Source organism: Diadema antillarum, unplaced genomic scaffold (assembly GCF_040938485.1).
Source record: "Diadema antillarum isolate AM-2024a unplaced genomic scaffold, OU_Dant_1.0 scf00000016, whole genome shotgun sequence".
In the NCBI taxonomy this organism is placed as follows: Eukaryota; Metazoa; Echinodermata; class Echinoidea; order Diadematoida; family Diadematidae; genus Diadema; species Diadema antillarum.
In genome coordinates, this window is record NW_027270905.1 from 114894 (window position 1) to 133870 (window position 18977).

General features: G+C 41.0%; 1 protein-coding gene across 1 annotated transcript in view; it reads right to left on the reverse strand.

Annotated features, from left to right (window-relative positions):
* Positions 1–18977, reverse strand: part of LOC139725048 (uncharacterized) — an 83531-nt gene that overhangs the window by 39326 nt on the left and 25228 nt on the right. The window contains exons 12-28 of the mRNA XM_071636137.1: positions 16467–17856; positions 14788–16370; positions 14434–14712; positions 13455–13727; positions 13152–13279; positions 12656–12905; positions 12262–12411; positions 11290–11778; positions 9907–10847; positions 8868–8989; positions 7580–7662; positions 6558–6830; positions 6254–6381; positions 5758–6007; positions 4392–4880; positions 3556–3945; positions 523–2748 (exon numbers count right to left, since the gene is read on the reverse strand). Of these exons, the coding sequence (XP_071492238.1) occupies positions 523–2748; positions 3556–3945; positions 4392–4880; positions 5758–6007; positions 6254–6381; positions 6558–6830; positions 7580–7662; positions 8868–8989; positions 9907–10847; positions 11290–11778; positions 12262–12411; positions 12656–12905; positions 13152–13279; positions 13455–13727; positions 14434–14712; positions 14788–16370; positions 16467–17856 (9444 nt within the window). The remainder of the gene's footprint in view (positions 1–522; positions 2749–3555; positions 3946–4391; positions 4881–5757; positions 6008–6253; positions 6382–6557; positions 6831–7579; positions 7663–8867; positions 8990–9906; positions 10848–11289; positions 11779–12261; positions 12412–12655; positions 12906–13151; positions 13280–13454; positions 13728–14433; positions 14713–14787; positions 16371–16466; positions 17857–18977) is intronic.

Sequence of the window (18977 nt, forward strand, 5' to 3'; positions counted from 1 at the left end):
CATCTGTGTACCAGATAGAGACAACAACCAGCATTAAAGGAAAAATAAATTACAGTTGGAAACAATCACTGAAATATTATGAAGTAATATTTGATAGAAACCACGTGAAACATTTGTTCTGTAGGATAAATAAGATTGAATATTAAAAGGTGATGAAATGTTCTTACCAACTTAAGCAATTATGACTTCCTTGGATGTGAAAGAAATGAGAAGCCTAGATTTCATTAGGTTGATATAATAGTCAGTATGAATTTCTTGAGGACTATGATTACGATATACTCAGTATAATACAATTTATGACCGATATCAAATAGTACATGCCCTGCCAAGCAGTACGCTAAATGCCATGCACTCCGGTACTTGTGTTCCACAGAGGTTTGGTCCTGGAATATTGCGAGCATCACTTAGACTACTGGAAGTGCACACATTCATGTAGATCGAAATTGCGTTCACCTGCTATCTACATATTGATGAATGGGTGAGAAGTGACATTTCTGTTTACGAGAAAGCGAAATTACTTACTTCTGCATTGAGGAACCATGTTACTCCATGAGCCATCTGGGGTACAGACTAAAACTGCTGGTCCGATCAGCTCAAAGCCTCTCCTACAGCGGTAGAATACTCGATCACCGACCACAGACATTGGACGGGGCGATGGTATACGGGGAAAAAACGGTAGATCAAGCCAGCGTAGGATTGGAATTAATCCTCTGTGGACTGAATACCTAATGCGTTCCCCTATGCTTGTGAGAAACGATCCCATAGACTCGACAAGAAGCTTGACATGGCTCAGCAATGTTGGTCGCGAATGTTCACTTATGAACACCATTTGAAGAAAGTTTTTCATGGGACGTGGAATGGGCATATCTGTAACATCGAAGTCCATCCACTGCATGCTTCTCCAGTCCATGTTCAAGATCCAGTGCAACATCAATTTCATCTGATCAGAAACAGGAAGACCAGATAAATCTACCATTTGAGACCAATCGAAATTTTGCCAGCCCATTGTCATCATCACTCTGAGCATATCTCTCATTTCCGCAGACATCGATAAATCTTCCCAATTCATTTTGCTCCAGTCGGGGTTTTCCCAATTCATCGTCAACAAATGGGTCAAGAATTCTTTGGTTTGTTCTGAGAAGGGAAGTCCAGACAGATCAATGACTCTGGACCAGTCAACATTCTCTAGATCTATCATCATCATCATCTCTATCATTGATCTCATGTCTTCAGGAATTCCTATCGCTGAAACATCGATAACTTGGGACCAGTCAAAATTATGCCAATCAATTGATATCAATAATCTGATCGTGTTTATCACCTGATTATACATCGGAACTTCAAGCATATGCGCGTAACTCAAATTCATGTTCATTAGCAAGGATGTCAATTCCCTGATATTTCGAGGAATAGGAACACCCGACATGTTAACGACGTTGAACATGTCGACGTTCTCCCAAGTCATGTTTCTCAACATCATGGCAATCTCCCTCACATCGTCTGACACCCTCAAGTTATCCATAGTCATATTCATCCAGTCAAAGGTCTCCCAGTCTATTTCAGGCATCATGACGAGAAAATCTCGCACCCAATCAGGAAGGGGAAGTCCTACCAAGTCCAATCCCGACATGTCCAAATTTCTGTTTTCACTGGTTAAGAGAAAGGTGATGAAGTTCTTTGTTTCATTGGACACTGGTAGATTAAGGAAGTCAAAAACGAGCGCCAAATTAAAGGCTTCGTCTGTCATCATACCTCGAACGAGGTCAGGTAAGTTTGTTAAGGAGAAATTTGATCTTCCTAATTCAAAAAAATCCTGTTGATGTGACAATACGACACTAAAGAAGTGTTGAAGGAATTCCTGGTAGGAAGAGTTCATCCATAAATTCGGGTCCCATTCCATCTGCTGCCAGTCCATACTTAGCAGCGCGTTCAGAAGCTGTCTGTTTCCAACAGGTATTGGAAGACTCTCTACCATACCTGTAAAGTTCATATTCTGCCACAAGGGCATACTGGCAAATGCAGAGACAAAACGTTTCATCTCATCTGGAAGTTGTAAGGACGTAATATCCATTCCGCTCCAGTCCATGTTCGCCCAATCTGTTGTCATCAAAACCATCAATAATCGACTTGCAGCAGGTGGTAACGGAAGATTCGATACGTTTTCCTCGGTCCAAGTGACATTATTCCAATCTAATGCCATGAAATTTTGTACAAACGTTTCAAGAGGAAAAGGAAGGATTAAAGTTGACATATTTACAAGTCGGTGTATCATAGTGAGATTCTGTAAGTCCAACGTTTGGAGCATTGTCAGGATTTGATTTCGAACGTCATCAGACAGAGGAAAGTTGTCAATGTTCATGTCCATATTTGCCCAATCGACATTCTGCCAGTCAGTATATATCAGAAGAAGTAGCGACGTCTTGACTTCTTCCGGTAAAGGTAGATATGAAATCACATCAAAAGTCGAATTGAATTGTGTCCAATCAGTTTCAAGTAACATCGTCAACGTTCTTCGCATATCTTCGGAGATAGGGAGATTCATGAGGAGATCTTGTGTAGAATTATACCGACTCCAGTCTGTGTTATTCATCATCAACAGGAGTTCTCGAATTCGTGCAGACACGAGGAAATCTGTCATGTTTTCTAGAGTGATGTTTTCCCAATCCATGTTCATAAGCTGGAATAGTCTATCTCGCCACTCACTGGGGAGAAGAGATGTCATATTTATCTCATTCATGTTAAAGTCCCCTTCATTCATGTTTTGCAGAGTGTATATCATATCTCGAATGTTATCGGGTAGTGGAAGAAGTGAAAGTGCTATATCCATCCAGTCTACATTAAGCCAATCTATAGTTTCTACAAGGGACATCATTTCTTGCATTCTTCTTGGCATCAGTGAGGTCACATTATTCCAGTATATATTTTCCAAATTTGAAGTGAGTATCACATCTATGAATGAACGAAGGGGTTCAGGAATTAAGAGATCCATCATGACGGTGGCATTCACTTGACTGCTAAATAGAGTATCAACTGCTTGTGTGACGTTAGCAGGGAGTGGTAACGAACTCAAGTTGAAACTTGACCAGTCAAGAGCTAAACGACCGTCATGTCCTAACTGTAACAAGGGGAAACCTTCAGGTATTCTGTCATTTATCGCTGACAAGATGACGCGCAAGTTATTTATGGACAACCAGTCATAGTTTGCCCAATCAGTTGTCATGACCATAAATAGGGTCTCACGAATGTAAGTGGGTATTGGTAATTCTGACGAATTCATAGCACTCCAATTCAAACCGGAGAAGTCGCTGTTCTCCCAGTCTGTAGAAACTATTAGCTCAAATATAGTTTGTACAAAGTTTTGAATGAAGCGTGTGACAGGTGTGACAGGGAAAGAATCAGTTCCTGTCATTGGCCAGTCTATTGACATACTAATATTGATGAGCTGCTGTATGACATCGATAGGACGTCTGTTAAAGCCTCCGAAACCTGGTAAATTGCCAGACTCTCTTGTACTCTCGGGTAGAGATGTAACATCAAACGTAACAGTAGGCATACTTTGTGTGGTGTCATCCTCATTGCCAGAAAACGGCCATCTAATAGGAAATCGGAAACCCCCACTCTCAGCATCTGCCGTAACTGTTACCGACTCCGTAGTATCTTCCTCATCATCATTGCCTCCAAAGGGATTCGGAATGTCAATGTTCGGGAAATTGAATGTTCCTAATCTAGAAGGAATATCTCCAAAATCAGTTTCGTCGAAATCTTCTTGGCCATCAGGCAAGAAATCCATGGATGCAGTAGTAAATTCTGATGGGAAAGTATGTCCTGGAAAGTCATGACTAGCATTTGAGAGGGGTGTCCAGAGGGAAGGGTTCCACGGAAGGTATCTATCGGGTGGAATGATGAACCCGTTGAAAGGAGGGCGAGGGGAGGGTCCGCATGTAACTGTATGAATAGAAAATAACAACCCAGCACCGTGTAGATATGGCAGTATATATAGCGGGATATTTAACTCATTCATAATCAAAAGACAAAGCCACCAGAATGGATATATACATGGAATCCCTGAAGAGAGAAAATTCACTTTTCTTCTTACTTAAATCTGTGTAAAGCAAATACTGATGTTAATGATAAAAAGGAACCAGTCAACGCATTGAAAATGTCATGTTTATATGATATTCTTGACATATCAGATTTTCATTTCGATATTAACATTCACCATTAGAGAATTTCCCTACTAGGAAAGGATGCTTGGAGGCCTGGAGCACAATAAATGATAAGAAAATATGATATTTCCACCGTCTTTTCTGAATACATTTTCCCAAGGCGTACACAGCAGTTTAACAGGCAATGACAAACATGTATCCATTGAAAGAAAGCATGATCCTTACCCTGACACTCTGGAACCGGTCCACTCCATTCTCCATCTATACAGATGATCCATTTAGGCCCAACTAGTATGTAACCTGGCATACAGGAGAAGACAACTTTATCGCCATGCTGATAGGACTCCTCGTACCTGAGTGATCCGTGTAACGGGGCAGTCAAGTCGGGGCATATTGGACCAAATGTGGTCTGCACTTCCGTTTGTGCCTCAGGCGTGGTTGTTTCATCGGGAGCAGCAGCAGTGGTGCGTAATGGCGAGTCAGTTGTTTGTTCAGTGGTAGTAGGAGGCATAGTACTCGATGAACTCGTTGATGCCGTTTCGGATGTCACCGTTTCGTCTGTTGTTGAAATATCATCAGACTCTTGGCTTGTTTGATAAGGTGAAGTCTGACCTTCAGTGGTCTCTTCCTTTCTCGGCTGCGTCGAAGTCTCCGTGGTCTCTACCTCAAACGGTTGAGTGGTATCCAGTCCACCTTCTGTGGTCGTTTGGATACCTGGTGGGCAAAAAAAAAAGTGATTCAAATGAAGAATGTAAGGAGTACCTCTATGTTACAATGATAGGTTCATGAAATTGTACTCTTCTCCAGTTCCGTACGTCATAAAATGCATAAAGGAAACACATTCCTGCCTCAATACAAGAAGGAAGGAAACAACCAACCACCCAATCACGAAAACCAATACAAATCTCGGAGGGCGAGAAAGTAGCTGGTATCACATAATAACAGTTTTCGTACTCAAATGTTTCTTAAAGTTACGACTATCTATTCAAGAGAAAGAAAGCGGGAAAAATTACGTACCGTGCAATGTTTCAACAAGAAAGGATAAACTTAACGTTGATGATTATAACACCATGATTAATGTCTGAACCCTTTCTGCATTCTCGTTAATTTCTATTTATCTAACCGTCAATATTAAGTGAATTCAAACATAAATGCATATTCTATATTAACTACCGCAAAGTTTTTGAAGCAACTTACGCGTGCACACTCTGCCTGGTTCGTCAGGGAGGTTAGGCGACTCATCGTTATATCCACCATTACACTGACAGGTGAACGACCCCTCGGTGTTGATGCAAATAGCGTTTACGTCACAATTATTATCATCCAAGGAAAGACACTCGTCAAAATCTGAGAAAGGAAAAAACATCAAATGTATTCACTCCAAAAGCGTATAGCTTCCAAGAAACAAGTTCGAACTTAACTTAAAAACAAGATGTAAAAACCTACACAGAGTAGAATGATACGACTTTATAGCTCAATCGATGTCCCCTTCATTTAATGTAGTCGTACGTTTCAACAATATTTTTCGAACAAAGTTTTACAATAAAAATGAGAAATGGGTAACGATTAGAGCGAAACAGATGTGACTGACCTTCAACCGTCACAGAAGACTCGTCGATTGTTACATTGATGATACCCAACTCAGCGGACATCACCAAGGACTCCGTAAACGCTGTCGTGACTGAGGCGGCTGTAATGGGCGATGAGGATGAATCGTTGGATGCACTGTCTTCCTTGAAGTTAACAGTGTAATCGGTAATGATGGAACCGTTGGAGAAGCCATTGACGGTCGTACCCAGGTAGCGACTAGCCAAGGAGCTCATCAAATACACAGTGTCAAGCTGATTATGACCCAAGTGAAAACAAAAGAAAGATACATTGAATAGTGCCATTAGGATTGTAGTTATCACGTCACCCAGGAATGTATTTTGCATCAGAACCACTAATCAAATATAAATTCTACCATTCCACCTTACGTAATGGCACATAAATGGTTTTCAAGATGAACTCCTTAAGGAATAAATTCATAATAATGAAGTGACGGTGTGAATGATATGCTATTTCTTTAACGGGAAGGATCGCCTTACCGTGGACTCGACATTTGACGACAGTTCTTGGAATTCTGCTGAAGCCGGATTTAGGAGTTCCTCGGAGAAGACCGCTGCTCCTCCATCTATTTCCGTGAGTCGAAAGCTGGCGACAAATTGTTGGGAGCCTTCAAGAAGACAAAGATCGATATGCCATGAGAGAGTGCCTCCAGGTTTCTGTTCTATGTTATTGCACGTATTTAAGCCACATGTACTAAATCGTAACAAACGAGGTATTTCAATTCTCTTTATTTCAGTTTTTTTGTGAGAGAGTTGGTGGTAAAGAAATGACAATTTAACCTACTTGCGCATGTGTTATTCTGGTCTCTGGTGTATCCTGCGCGGCACTGGCAGACGTAGGACCTTCCTTCAGTTTTGCAGTCAGTATTGATGTCAGATGCACAAGGACTTGACAGGCATGAGTCTTCGGCTTTCGTGGACATATCAGTAGTAGTCAAGTCTACTTGTGTGCTCACTTCTCTAACAGTAGTTTCCTCGAATTCCAGAGTTGTGAATTCCACGTCAGCCGTTGTCTCCTCCGTTTGTAGAGTACGAGGCGGTAATGTTGAAATGATCTCTGCGTAGGAAACCGGGTATAGAAAAGAATTGGAATTTCATTTTAATTTTACCAAGGTTTATCATTTTCTTTGAAGTAAATTTGAATACATTTTTCAAGGTTTACCATTTCTTTCAAATACATTTCTACAATTAAAGTCATTGCACCATAACAAAGGCCATACACAAAAGTCAGACATGAATACGATTTCCACCAATCACCGCAAATAGATAAAACAGAGAAATAACAATCTGTGTACCAGATAGAGACTACAACCAGCATTAAAGGAAAAACAAGTTACAGTTGGAAACAATCACTGAAATATCATGACGTAATGTTTGATAGAAACCACGTGAAACATTTGTTCTGTAGGATAAATAAGATTGAATATTAAAAGGTGATGAAATGTTCTTACCAACTTAAGCAATTGTGACTTCCTTTGATGTGAAAGAAATGAGAAGCCTAGATTTCATTAGGTTAATATAATAGTCAGTATGAATTTCTTGAGGACTATGATTACGATATACTCAGTATAATACAATTTATGACCGATATCAAATGGTACATGCCCTGCCAAGCAGTATGCTAAATGGCATGCACTCCGGTACTTGTGTTCCACAGAGGTTTGGTACTGGAATATTGCGAACATCACTTAGACTGTTGGAAGTGCACACATTCATGTAGATCGAAATTGCGTTCACGTGCTATCTACATATTGATGAACGGGTGAGAAGTGACATTTCTGTTTACGAGCAAACGAAATTACTTACTTCTGCATTGAGGAACCATGTTACTCCATGAGCCATCGGGGGTACAGACTAAAACTGCTGATCCGATCAGCTCAAAGCCTCTCCTACAGCGGTAGAATACTCGATCACCGACCACAGACATTGGAACGGGCGGGGATATACGGGGAAAAAACGGTAGATCAAGCCAGCGTAGGATTGGAATTAATCCTCTGTGGACTGAATACCTAATGCGATCCCCTATGCTTGTAATTTCATCTGATCAGAAAACAGGAAGACCAGATAAAATCTACCATTTTGAGACCAATCGAAATTTTGCCAGTCCATTGTCATCATCACTCTGAGCATATCTCTCATTTCCGCAGACATCGATAAATCTTCCCAGTTCATTTGGCTCCAGTCGGGGTTTTTCCCAATTCATCGTCAACAAATGGGTCAAGAATTCTTTGGTTTTGTTCTGAGAAGGGAAGTCCAGCCAGATCAATGACTCTGGGACCAGTCAACATTCTCTAGATCTATCATCATCATCATCTCTATCATTGATCGCATGTCTTCAGGAATTCCTATCGCTGAAACATCGATAACTTGGGACCAGTTAAGATTATGCCAATCAATTGATATCAATAATCTGATCGTGTTTATCACCTGATTATACATCGGAACTTCAAGCATATGCGCGTAACTCAAATTCATGTTCATTAGCAAGGATGTCAATTCCCTGATATTTCGAGGAATAGGAACACCCGACATGTTAACGACGTTTGAACATGTCGACGTTCTCCCAAGTCATGTTTTCTCAAACATCATGGCAATCTCCCTCACATCGTCTGACACCCTCAAGTTATCCATAGTCATATTCATCCAGTCAAAGGTATCCCAGTCTAATTTCAGGCATCATGACAAAGAAAATCTCGCACCCAATCAGGAAGAGGAAGTCCTACCAAAGTCCAATCCCGATATGTCCAAATTTTCTGCTTTCACTGGTTAAGAGAAAGGTGATGAAGTTTCTTTGTTTCATTGGACACTGGTAGATTAAGGAAGTCTAAAACGAGCGCCAAATTAAAGGCTTCGTCTGTCATCATACTTCGAACGAGGTCAGGTAAGTTTGTTAAGGAGAAAATTTGATCTTCCTAATTCAAAAAAAGTCCTGTTGATGTGACAATACGACACTAAAGAAGTGTTGAAGGAATCCCTGGTAGGAAGAGTTCATCCATACATTCGGGTCCCATTCCATCTGCTGCCAGTCCATACTTAGCAGCGCGTTCAGAAGCTGTCTATTTTCCAACAGGTATTGGAAGACTCTCTACCATACCTGTAAAGTTCATATTCCTGCCACAAGGGCATACTGGCAAATGCAGAGACAAAACGTTTCATCTCATCTGGAAGTTGTAAGGACGTAATATCCATTCCGCTCCAGTCCATGTTTCGCCCAATCTGTTTGTCATCAAAACCATCAATAATCGACTTGCAGCAGGTGGGTAAACGGAAGATTCGATACGTTTTTCCTCGGTCCAAGTAAAAATTGTTCCAATCTAATGCCATGAAATCTTGTACAAAACGTTTTCAAGAGGAAAAGGAAGGATTAAAGTTGACATATTCACAAGTCGGTGTATCATAGTGAGATTCTGTAAGTCCAACGTTTGAAGCATTGTCAGGATTTGATTTCGAACGTCATCAGATATAGGAAAGTTGTTAATGTTCATGTCCATATTTGCCCAATCGACATTCTGCCAGTCAGTATACATCAGAAGAAGTAGCGACATCTTGACTTCTTCCGGTAAAGGTAGATATGAAATCACATCAAAAGTCGAATTGAATTGTGTCCAATCAGTTTCAAGTAACATCGTCAACGTTCTACGCATATCTTCGGAGATAGGGAGATTCATGAGGAGATCTTGTGTAGAATTATACCGACTCCAGTCTGTGTTATTCATCATCAACAGGAGTTCTCGAATTCGTGCAGACACGAGGAAATCTGTCATGTTTTCTAGAGTGATGATTTCCCAATCCATGTTCATAAGCTGGAATAGTCTATCTCGCCACTCACTGGGGAGAAGAGATGTCATATTTATCTCATTCATGTTAAAGTCCCCTTCATTCATGTTTTCCAGAGTGTATATCATATCTAGAATGTTATCGGGTAGTGGAAGAAGTGAAAGTGCTATATCCATCCAGTCTACATTAAGCCAATCTATAGTTTCTACAAGGGACATCATTTCTTCCATTCTTCTTGGCATCAGTGAGGTCACATTATTCCAGTATATATTTTCCAAATTTGAAGTGAGTATCACATCTATGAATGAACGAAGGGGTTCAGGAATTAAGAGATCCATCATGACGGTGGCATTCACTTGACTGCTAAATAGAGTATCAACTGCTTGTGTGACGTTAGCAGGGAGTGGTAACGAACTCAAGTTGAAACTTGACCAGTCAAGAGCTAAACGACCGTCATGTCCTAACTGTAACAAGGGGAAACCTTCAGGTATTCTGTCATTTATCGCTGACAAGATGACGCGCAAGTTATTTATGGACAACCAGTCATAGTTTGCCCAATCAGTTGTCATGACCATAAATAGGGTCTCACGAATGGAAGTGGGTATTGGTAATTCTGACGAATTCATAGCACTCCAATTCAAACCGGAGAAGTCGCTGTTCTCCCAGTCTGTAGAAACTATTAGCTCAAATATAGTTTGTACAAAGTTTTGAATGAAGCGTGTGACAGGTGTGACAGGGAAAGAATCAGTTCCTGTCATTGGCCAGTCTATTGACATACTAATATTGATGAGCTGCTGTATGACATCGATAGAACGTCTGTTAAAGCCTCCGAAACCTGGTAAATTGCCAGACTCTCTTGTACTCTCGGGTAGAGATGTAACATCAAACGTAACAGTAGGCATACTTTGTGTGGTGTCATCCTCATTGCCAGAAAACGGCCATCTAATAGGAAATCGGAAATCCCCACTCTCAGCATCTGCCGTAACTGTTACCGACTCCGTAGTATCTTCCTCATCATCATTGCCTCCAAAGGGATTCGGAATGTCAATGTTCGGGAAATTGAATGTTCCTAATCTAGAAGGAATATCTCCAAAATCAGGCGTTTCGTCGAAATCTTCTTGGCCATCAGGCAAGAAATCCATGGATGCAGTAGTAAATTCCGATGGGAAAGTATGTCCTGGAAAGTCATGACTAGCATTTGAGAGGGGTGTCCAGAGGGAAGGGTTCCACGGAAGGTATCTATCGGGTGGAATGATGAACCCGTTGAAAGGAGGGCGAGGGGAGGGTCCGCATGTAACTGTATGAATAGAAAATAACAACCCAGCACCGTGTAGATATGGCAGTATATATAGCAGGATGTTTAACTCATTCATAATCAAAAGACAAAGCCACCAGAATGGATATATACAGGGAATCCCTGAAGAGAGAAAATTCACTTTTCTTCTTACTTAAATCTGTGTAAAGCAAATACTGATGTTAATGATAAAAAGGAACCAGTCAACGCATTGAAAATGTCATGTTTATATGATATTCTTGACATATCAGATTTTCATTTCGATATTAACATTCACCATTAGAGAATTTCCCTACTAGGAAAGGATGCTTGGAGGCCTGGAGCACAATAAATGATAAGAAAATATATTTCCACCGTCTTATCTGAATACATATCCCAAGGCGTACACAGCAGTTTAACAGGCAATGACAAACATGTATCCATTGAAAGAAAGCATGATCCTTACCCTGACACTCTGGAACCGGTCCACTCCATTCTCCATCTATACAGATGATCCATTTAGGCCCAACTAGTATGTAACCTGGCATACAGGAGAAGACAACTTTATCGCCATGCTGATAGGACTCCTCGTACCTGAGTGATCCGTGTAACGGGGCAGTCAAGTCGGGGCATATTGGACCAAATGTGGTCTGCACTTCCGTTTGTGCCTCAGGCGTGGTTGTTTCATCGGGAGCAGCAGCAGTGGTGCGTAATGGCGAGTCAGTTGTTTGTTCAGTGGTAGTAGGAGGCATAGTACTCGATGAACTCGTTGATGCCGTTTCGGATGTCACCGTTTCGTCTGTTGTTGAAATATCATCAGACTCTTGGCTTGTTTGATAAGGTGAAGTCTGACCTTCAGTGGTCTCTTCCTTTCTCGGCTGCGTCGAAGTCTCCGTGGTCTCTACCTCAAACGGTTGAGTGGTATCCAGTCCACCTTCTGTGGTCGTTTGGATACCTGGTGGGCAAAAAAAAAAGTGATTCAAATGAAGAATGTAAGGAGTACCTCTATGTTACAATGATACGTTCATGAAATTGTTCTCTTCTCCAGTTCCGTACGTCATAAAATGCATAAAGGAAACACATTCCTGCCTCAATACAAGAAGGAAGGAAACAACCAACCACCCAATCACGAAAACCAATACAAATCTCGGAGGGCGAGAAAGTAGCTGGTATCACATAATAACAGTTTTCGTACTCAAATGTTTCTTAAAGTTACGACTATCTATTCAAGAGAAAGAAAGCGGGAAAAATTACGTACCGTGCAATGTTTCAACAAGAAAGGATAAACTTAACGTTGATGATTATAACACCATGATTAATGTCTGAACCCTTTCTGCATTCTCGTTAATTTCTATTTATCTAACCGTCAATATTAAGTGAATTCAAACATAAATGCATATTCTATATTAACTACCGCAAAGTTTTTGAAGCAACTTACGCGTGCACACTCTGCCTGGTTCGTCAGGAAGGTTAGGCGACTCATCGTTATATCCACCATTACACTGACAGGTGAACGACCCCTCGGTGTTGATGCAAATAGCGTTTACGTCACAATTATTATCATCCAAGGAAAGACACTCGTCAAAATCTGAGAAAGGAAAAAACATCAAATGTATTCACTCCAAAAGCGTATAGCTTCCAAGAAACAAGTTCGAACTTAACTTAAAAACAAGATGTAAAAACCTACACAGAGTAGAATGATACGACTTTATATCTCAATCGATGTCCCCTTCATTTAATGTAGTCGTACGTTTCAACAATATTTTTCGAACAAAGTTTTACAATAAAAATGAGAAATGGGTAACGATTAGAGCGAAACAGATGTGACTGACCTTCAACCGTCACAGAAGACTCGTCGATTGTTACATTGATGATACCCAACTCAGCGGACATCACCAAGGACTCCGTAAACGCTGTCGTGACTGAGGCGGCTGTAATGGGCGATGAGGATGAATCGTTGGATGCACTGTCTTCCTTGAAGTTAACAGTGTAATCGGTAATAATGGAACCGTTGGAGAAGCCATTGACGGTCGTACCCAGGTAGCGACTAGCCAAGGAGCTCATCAAATACACAGTGTCAAGCTGATTATGACCCAAGTGAAAACAAAAGAAAGATACATTGAATAGTGCCATTAGGATTGTAGTTATCACGTCACCCAGGAATGTATTTTGCATCAGAACCACTAATCAAATATAAATTCTACCATTCCACCTTACGTAATGGCACATAAATGGTTTTCAAGATGAACTCCTTAAGGAATAAATTCATAATAATGAAGTGACGGTGTGAATGAAATGCTACTTCTTTAACGGGAAGGATCGCCTTACCGTGGACTCGACATTTGACGACAGTTCTTGGAATTCTGCTGAAGCCGGATTTAGGAGTTCCTCGGAGAAGACCGCTGCTCCTCCATCTATTTCCGTGAGTCGAAAGCTGGCGACAAATTGTTGGGAGCCTTCAAGAAGACAAAGATCGATATGCCATGAGAGAGTGCCTCCAGGTTTCTGTTCTATGTTATTGCACGTATTTAAGCCACATGTACTAAATCGTAACAAACGAGGTATTTCAATTCTCTTTATTTCAGTTTTTTGTGAGAGAGTTGGTGGTAAAGAAATGACAATTTAACCTACTTGCGCATGTGTTATTCTGGTCTCTGGTGTATCCTGCGCGGCACTGGCAGACGTAGGACCTTCCTTCAGTTTTGCAGTCAGTATTGATGTCAGATGCACAAGGACTTGACAGGCATAAGTCTTCGGCTTTCGTGGACATATCAGTAGTAGTCAAGTCTACTTGTGTGCTCACTTCTCTAACAGTAGTTTCCTCGAATTCCAGAGTTGTGAATTCCACGTCAGCCGTTGTCTCCTCCGTTTGTAGAGTACGAGGCGGTAATGTTGAAATGATCTCTGCGTAGGAAACCGGGTATAGAAAAGAATTGGAATTTCATTTTAATTTTACCAAGGTTTACCATTTCTTTCAAATACATTTCTATAATTTAAGTCATTGCACCATAACAAAGGCCATACACAAAAGTCAGACATGAATACGATTTCCACCAATCACCGCAAATAGATAAAACAGAGAAATAACAATCTGTGTACCAGATAGAGACTACAACCAGCATTAAAGGAAAAACAAGTTACAGTTGGAAACAATCACTGAAATATCATGACGTAATGTTTGATAGAAACCACGTGAAACATTTGTTCTGTAGGATAAATAAGATTGAATATTAAAAGGTGATGAAATGTTCTTACCAACTTAAGCAATTGTGACTTCCTTTGATGTGAAAGAAATGAGAAGCCTAGATTTCATTAGGTTAATATAATAGTCAGTATGAATTTCTTGAGGACTATGATTACGATATACTCAGTATAATACAATTTATGACCGATATCAAATGGTACATGCCCTGCCAAGCAGTATGCTAAATGGCATGCACTCCGGTACTTGTGTTCCACAGAGGTTTGGTACTGGAATATTGCGAACATCACTTAGACTGTTGGAAGTGCACACATTCATGTAGATCGAAATTGCGTTCACGTGCTATCTACATATTGATGAACGGGTGAGAAGTGACATTTCTGTTTACGAGCAAACGAAATTACTTACTTCTGCATTGAGGAACCATGTTACTCCATGAGCCATCGGGGGTACAGACTAAAACTGCTGATCCGATCAGCTCAAAGCCTCTTCTACAGCGGTAGAATACTCGATCACCGACCACAGACATTGGACAGGGCGGGGATATACGGGGAAAAAACGGTAGATCAAGCCAGCGTAGGATTGGAATTAATCCTCTGTGGACTGAATACCTAATGCGATCCCCTATGCTTGTAAGAAACGATCCCATAGACTTGACAAGAAGCTTGACATGGCTCAGCAATGTTGGTCGCGAATGTTCACTTATGAACACCATTTGAAGAAAGTTTTTCATGGGACGTGGAATGGGCATATCTGTAACATCCAAGTCCATCCACTGCATGCTTCTCCAGTCCATGTTCAAGATCCAGTGCAACATCAATTTCATCTGATCAGAAACAGGAAGACCAGATAAATCTACCATTTGAGACCAATCGAAATTTTGCCAGTCCATTGTCATCATCACTCTGAGCATATCTCTCATTTCCGCAGACATCGATAATTCTTCCCAGTTCATTTGGCTCCAGTCGGGGTTTTCCCAATTCATCGTCAACAAATGGGTCAAGAATTCTTTGGTTTGTTCTGAGAAGGGAAGTCCAGCCAGATCAATGACTCTGGACCAGTCAACATTCTCTAGATCTATCATCATCATCATCTCTATCATTGATCGCATGTCTTCAGGAATTCCTATCGCTGAAACATCGATAACTTGGGACCAGTCAAGATTATGCCAATCAATTGACATCAATAATCTGATCGTGCTTATCACCTGATTATACATCGGAACTTCAAGCATATGCGCGTAACTCAAATTCATGTTCATTAGCAAGGATGTCAATTCCCTGATATTTCGAGGAATAGGAACACCCGACATGTTAACGACGTTGAACATGTCGACGTTCTCCCAAGTCATGTTTCTCAACATCATGGCAATCTCCCTCACATCGTCTGACACCCTCAAGTTATCCATAGTCATATTCATCCAGTCAAAGGTATCCCAGTCTATTTCAGGCATCATGACAAGAAAATCTCGCACCCAATCAGGAAGAGGAAGTCCTACCAAGTCCAATCCCGACATGTCCAAATTTCTGCTTTCACTGGTTAAGAGAAAGGTGATGAAGTTCTTTGTTTCATTGGACACTGGTAGATTAAGGAAGTCAAAAACGAGCGCCAAATTAAAGGCTTCGTCTGTCATCATACTTCGAACGAGGTCAGGTAAGTTTGTTAAGGAGAAATTTGATCTTCCTAATTCAAAAAAGTCCTGTTGATGTGACAATACGACACTAAAGAAGTGTTGAAGGAATCCCTGGTAGGAAGAGTTCATCCATACATTCGGGTCCCATTCCATCTGCTGCCAGTCCATACTTAGCAGCGCGTTCAGAAGCTGTCTGTTTCCAACAGGTATTGGAAGACTCTCTACCATACCTGTAAAGTTCATATTCTGCCACAAGGGCATACTGGCAAATGCAGAGACAAAACGTTTCATCTCATCTGGAAGTTGTAAGGACGTAATATCCATTCCGCTCCAGTCCATGTTCGCCCAATCTGTTGTCATCAAAACCATCAATAATCGACTTGCAGCAGGTGGTAACGGAAGATTCGATACGTTTTCCTCGGTCCAAGTAAAATTGTTCCAATCTAATGCCATGAAATCTTGTACAAACGTTTCAAGAGGAAAAGGAAGGATTAAAGTTGACATATTTACAAGTCGGTGTATCATAGTGAGATTCTGTAAGTCCAACGTTTGGAGCATTGTCAGGATTTGATTTCGAACGTCATCAGATATAGGAAAGTTGTTAATGTTCATGTCCATATTTGCCCAATCGACATTCTGCCAGTCAGTATACATCAGAAGAAGTAGCGACATCTTGACTTCTTCCGGTAAAGGTAGATATGAAATCACATCAAAAGTCGAATTGAATTGTGTCCAATCAGTTTCAAGTAACATCGTCAACGTTCTACGCATATCTTCGGAGATAGGGAGAGTCATGAGGAGATCTTGTGTAGAATTATACCGACTCCAGTCTGTGTTATTCATCATCAACAGGAGTTCTCGAATTCGTGCAGACACGAGGAAATCTGTCATGTTTTCTAGAGTGATGTTTTCCCAATCCATGTTCATAAGCTGGAATAGTCTATCTCGCCACTCACTGGGGAGAAGAGATGTCATATTTATCTCATTAATGTTAAAGTCCCCTTCATTCATGTTTTCCAGAGTGTATATCATATCTCGAATGTTATCGGGTAGTGGAAGAAGTGAAAGTGCTATATCCATCCAGTCTACATTGAGCCAATCTATAGTTTGTACAAGGGACAGGATTTCTTGGATTCTTCTTGGCATCAGTGAGGTCACATTATTCCAGTTTATATTTTCCAAATTTGAAGTGAGTATCACATCTATGAATGAACGAACGGGCTCGGGGATTAAGAGATCCATCATGACGGTGGCATTCACTTGATTGCTAAATAGAGTATCAACTGCTTGTGTGACGTTAACAGGAAGCGGTAACGAACTCAAGTTGAAACTTGACCAGTCAAGAGCTAAACGACCGTCATGTCCTAACTGTAACAAGGGAAAACCTTCAGGAATTCTGTCATTTATCGCGGACAAGATGACCCGCCAGTTATTTATGGACAACCAGTCATAGTTTGCCCAATCAGTTGTCATGACCATAAATAGAGTCTCACGAATGTAAGTGGGTATTGGTAATTCTGACGAATTCATAGCACTCCAATTCATACCAGAGAAGTTGCCGTTCTCCCACTCTGTAGAAACTATTAACTCAAATATAGTTTGTACAAAGTTTTGAATGAAGCGTGTGACAGGTGTGACAGGGAAAGAATCAGTTCCTGTCATTGGCCAGTCTATTGACATACTAATATTGATGAGCTGCTGTATGACATCGATAGGACGTCTGTTAAAGCCTCCGAAACCTGGTAAATTGCCAGACTCTCTTGTACTCTCGGGTAGAGATGTAACATCAAACGTGACAGTAGGCATACTTTGTGTGGTGTCATCTTCATTGCCAGAAAACGGCCATCTAATAGGAAATCGGAAGCCCCCACTCTCAGCATCTGCCGTAACTGTTACCGAGTCCGTAGTATCTTCCTCATCATTGCCTCCAAAGGGATTTGGAATGTCAATGTTCGGGAAATTGAATGTTCCTAATCTAGAAGGAATATCTCCAAAATCAGGCGTTTCGTCGAAATCTTCTTGGCCATCAGGCAAGAAATCCATGTTTGCGGTAGTAAATTCTGATGGGAGAGTATGTCCTGGAAAGTCATGACTAGTATTTGAGAGGGGTGTCCAGAGTGGAGGGTTCCATGGAAGGTATCTATCAGGTGGAATGATGAACCCGTTGAAAGGAGGGCGAGGGGAGGGTCCGCATGTAACTGTATGAATAGAAAATAACAACCCAGCACCGTGTAGATATGGCAGTATATATAGCAGGATGTTTAACTCATTCATAATCAAAAGACAAAGCCACCAGAATGGATATATACAGGGAATCCCTGAAGAGAGATTATTCACTTTTCTTCTTACTTAAATCTGTGTAAAGCAAATACTGATGTTAATGATAAAAAGGAGCCAATCACCGCAATGAAGATAATGTTTATATGACATTCTTGACATATCAGATTTTCATTTCGATAGTAACATTCACCATTAGAGAATTTCCCTACTAGGAAAGGATGCTTGGAGGCCTGGAACACAATAAATGATAAGAAAATATGACAGTTCCATCGTCTTTTCTGAATACATTTTCCCAAGGCGTACACAGCAGTTTAACAGGCAATGAAAAACATGTATCCATTGAAAGAAAGCATGATCCTTACCCTGACACTCTGGAACCGGTCCACTCCATTCTCGTACCTGAGTGATCCGTGTAACGGGGCAGATAAGTCGGGGCATATAGGACCAAATGTGGTTTGCACTTCCGTTTGTGCCTCCGGCGTGGTTGTTTCATCGGGAGCAGCAGCAGTGGTGCGTAATGGCGAGTCAGTTGTTTGTTCAGTGGTAGTAGGAGGCATAGTACTCGATGAACTCGTTGATGTCATGTCGGATGTAGTCACTCTTTTTTGTGGTGTTGTGTCATCGGGTTCTTGGGTAGATTGTTGTTCTGTTGTTTCCCTTTCAGTTGTCTCTTCAGGTGACGTCTGCATTGCTAGCTCTGTTGTATCCGCTATGTCTGTGATTGCAGTTGTCTCAATTCCTGGCTCCTGTGTACTGCCTGAACCTGGATATATCATAAGACGAATGGCTATCCTGATAGATTTACATGTACTTGCAGGAGGTGGGAAAACACCGTTTTTGTTTTTCAATTTTAGCTACCATGGTTGTCAAGGGCACTTGTGGTACCTCAGGAGCACTAGCGGCGTCTCAGTGCGGTACTACCTTCACATTATGACACTGCAACATCTGTATCATGACTGTGTACCTCTAGTTTTCATTTAGAATTATTTTCTTCAAATTACCGACATGTTAATCATCTGTGGCATATTGGGTGCAAAAC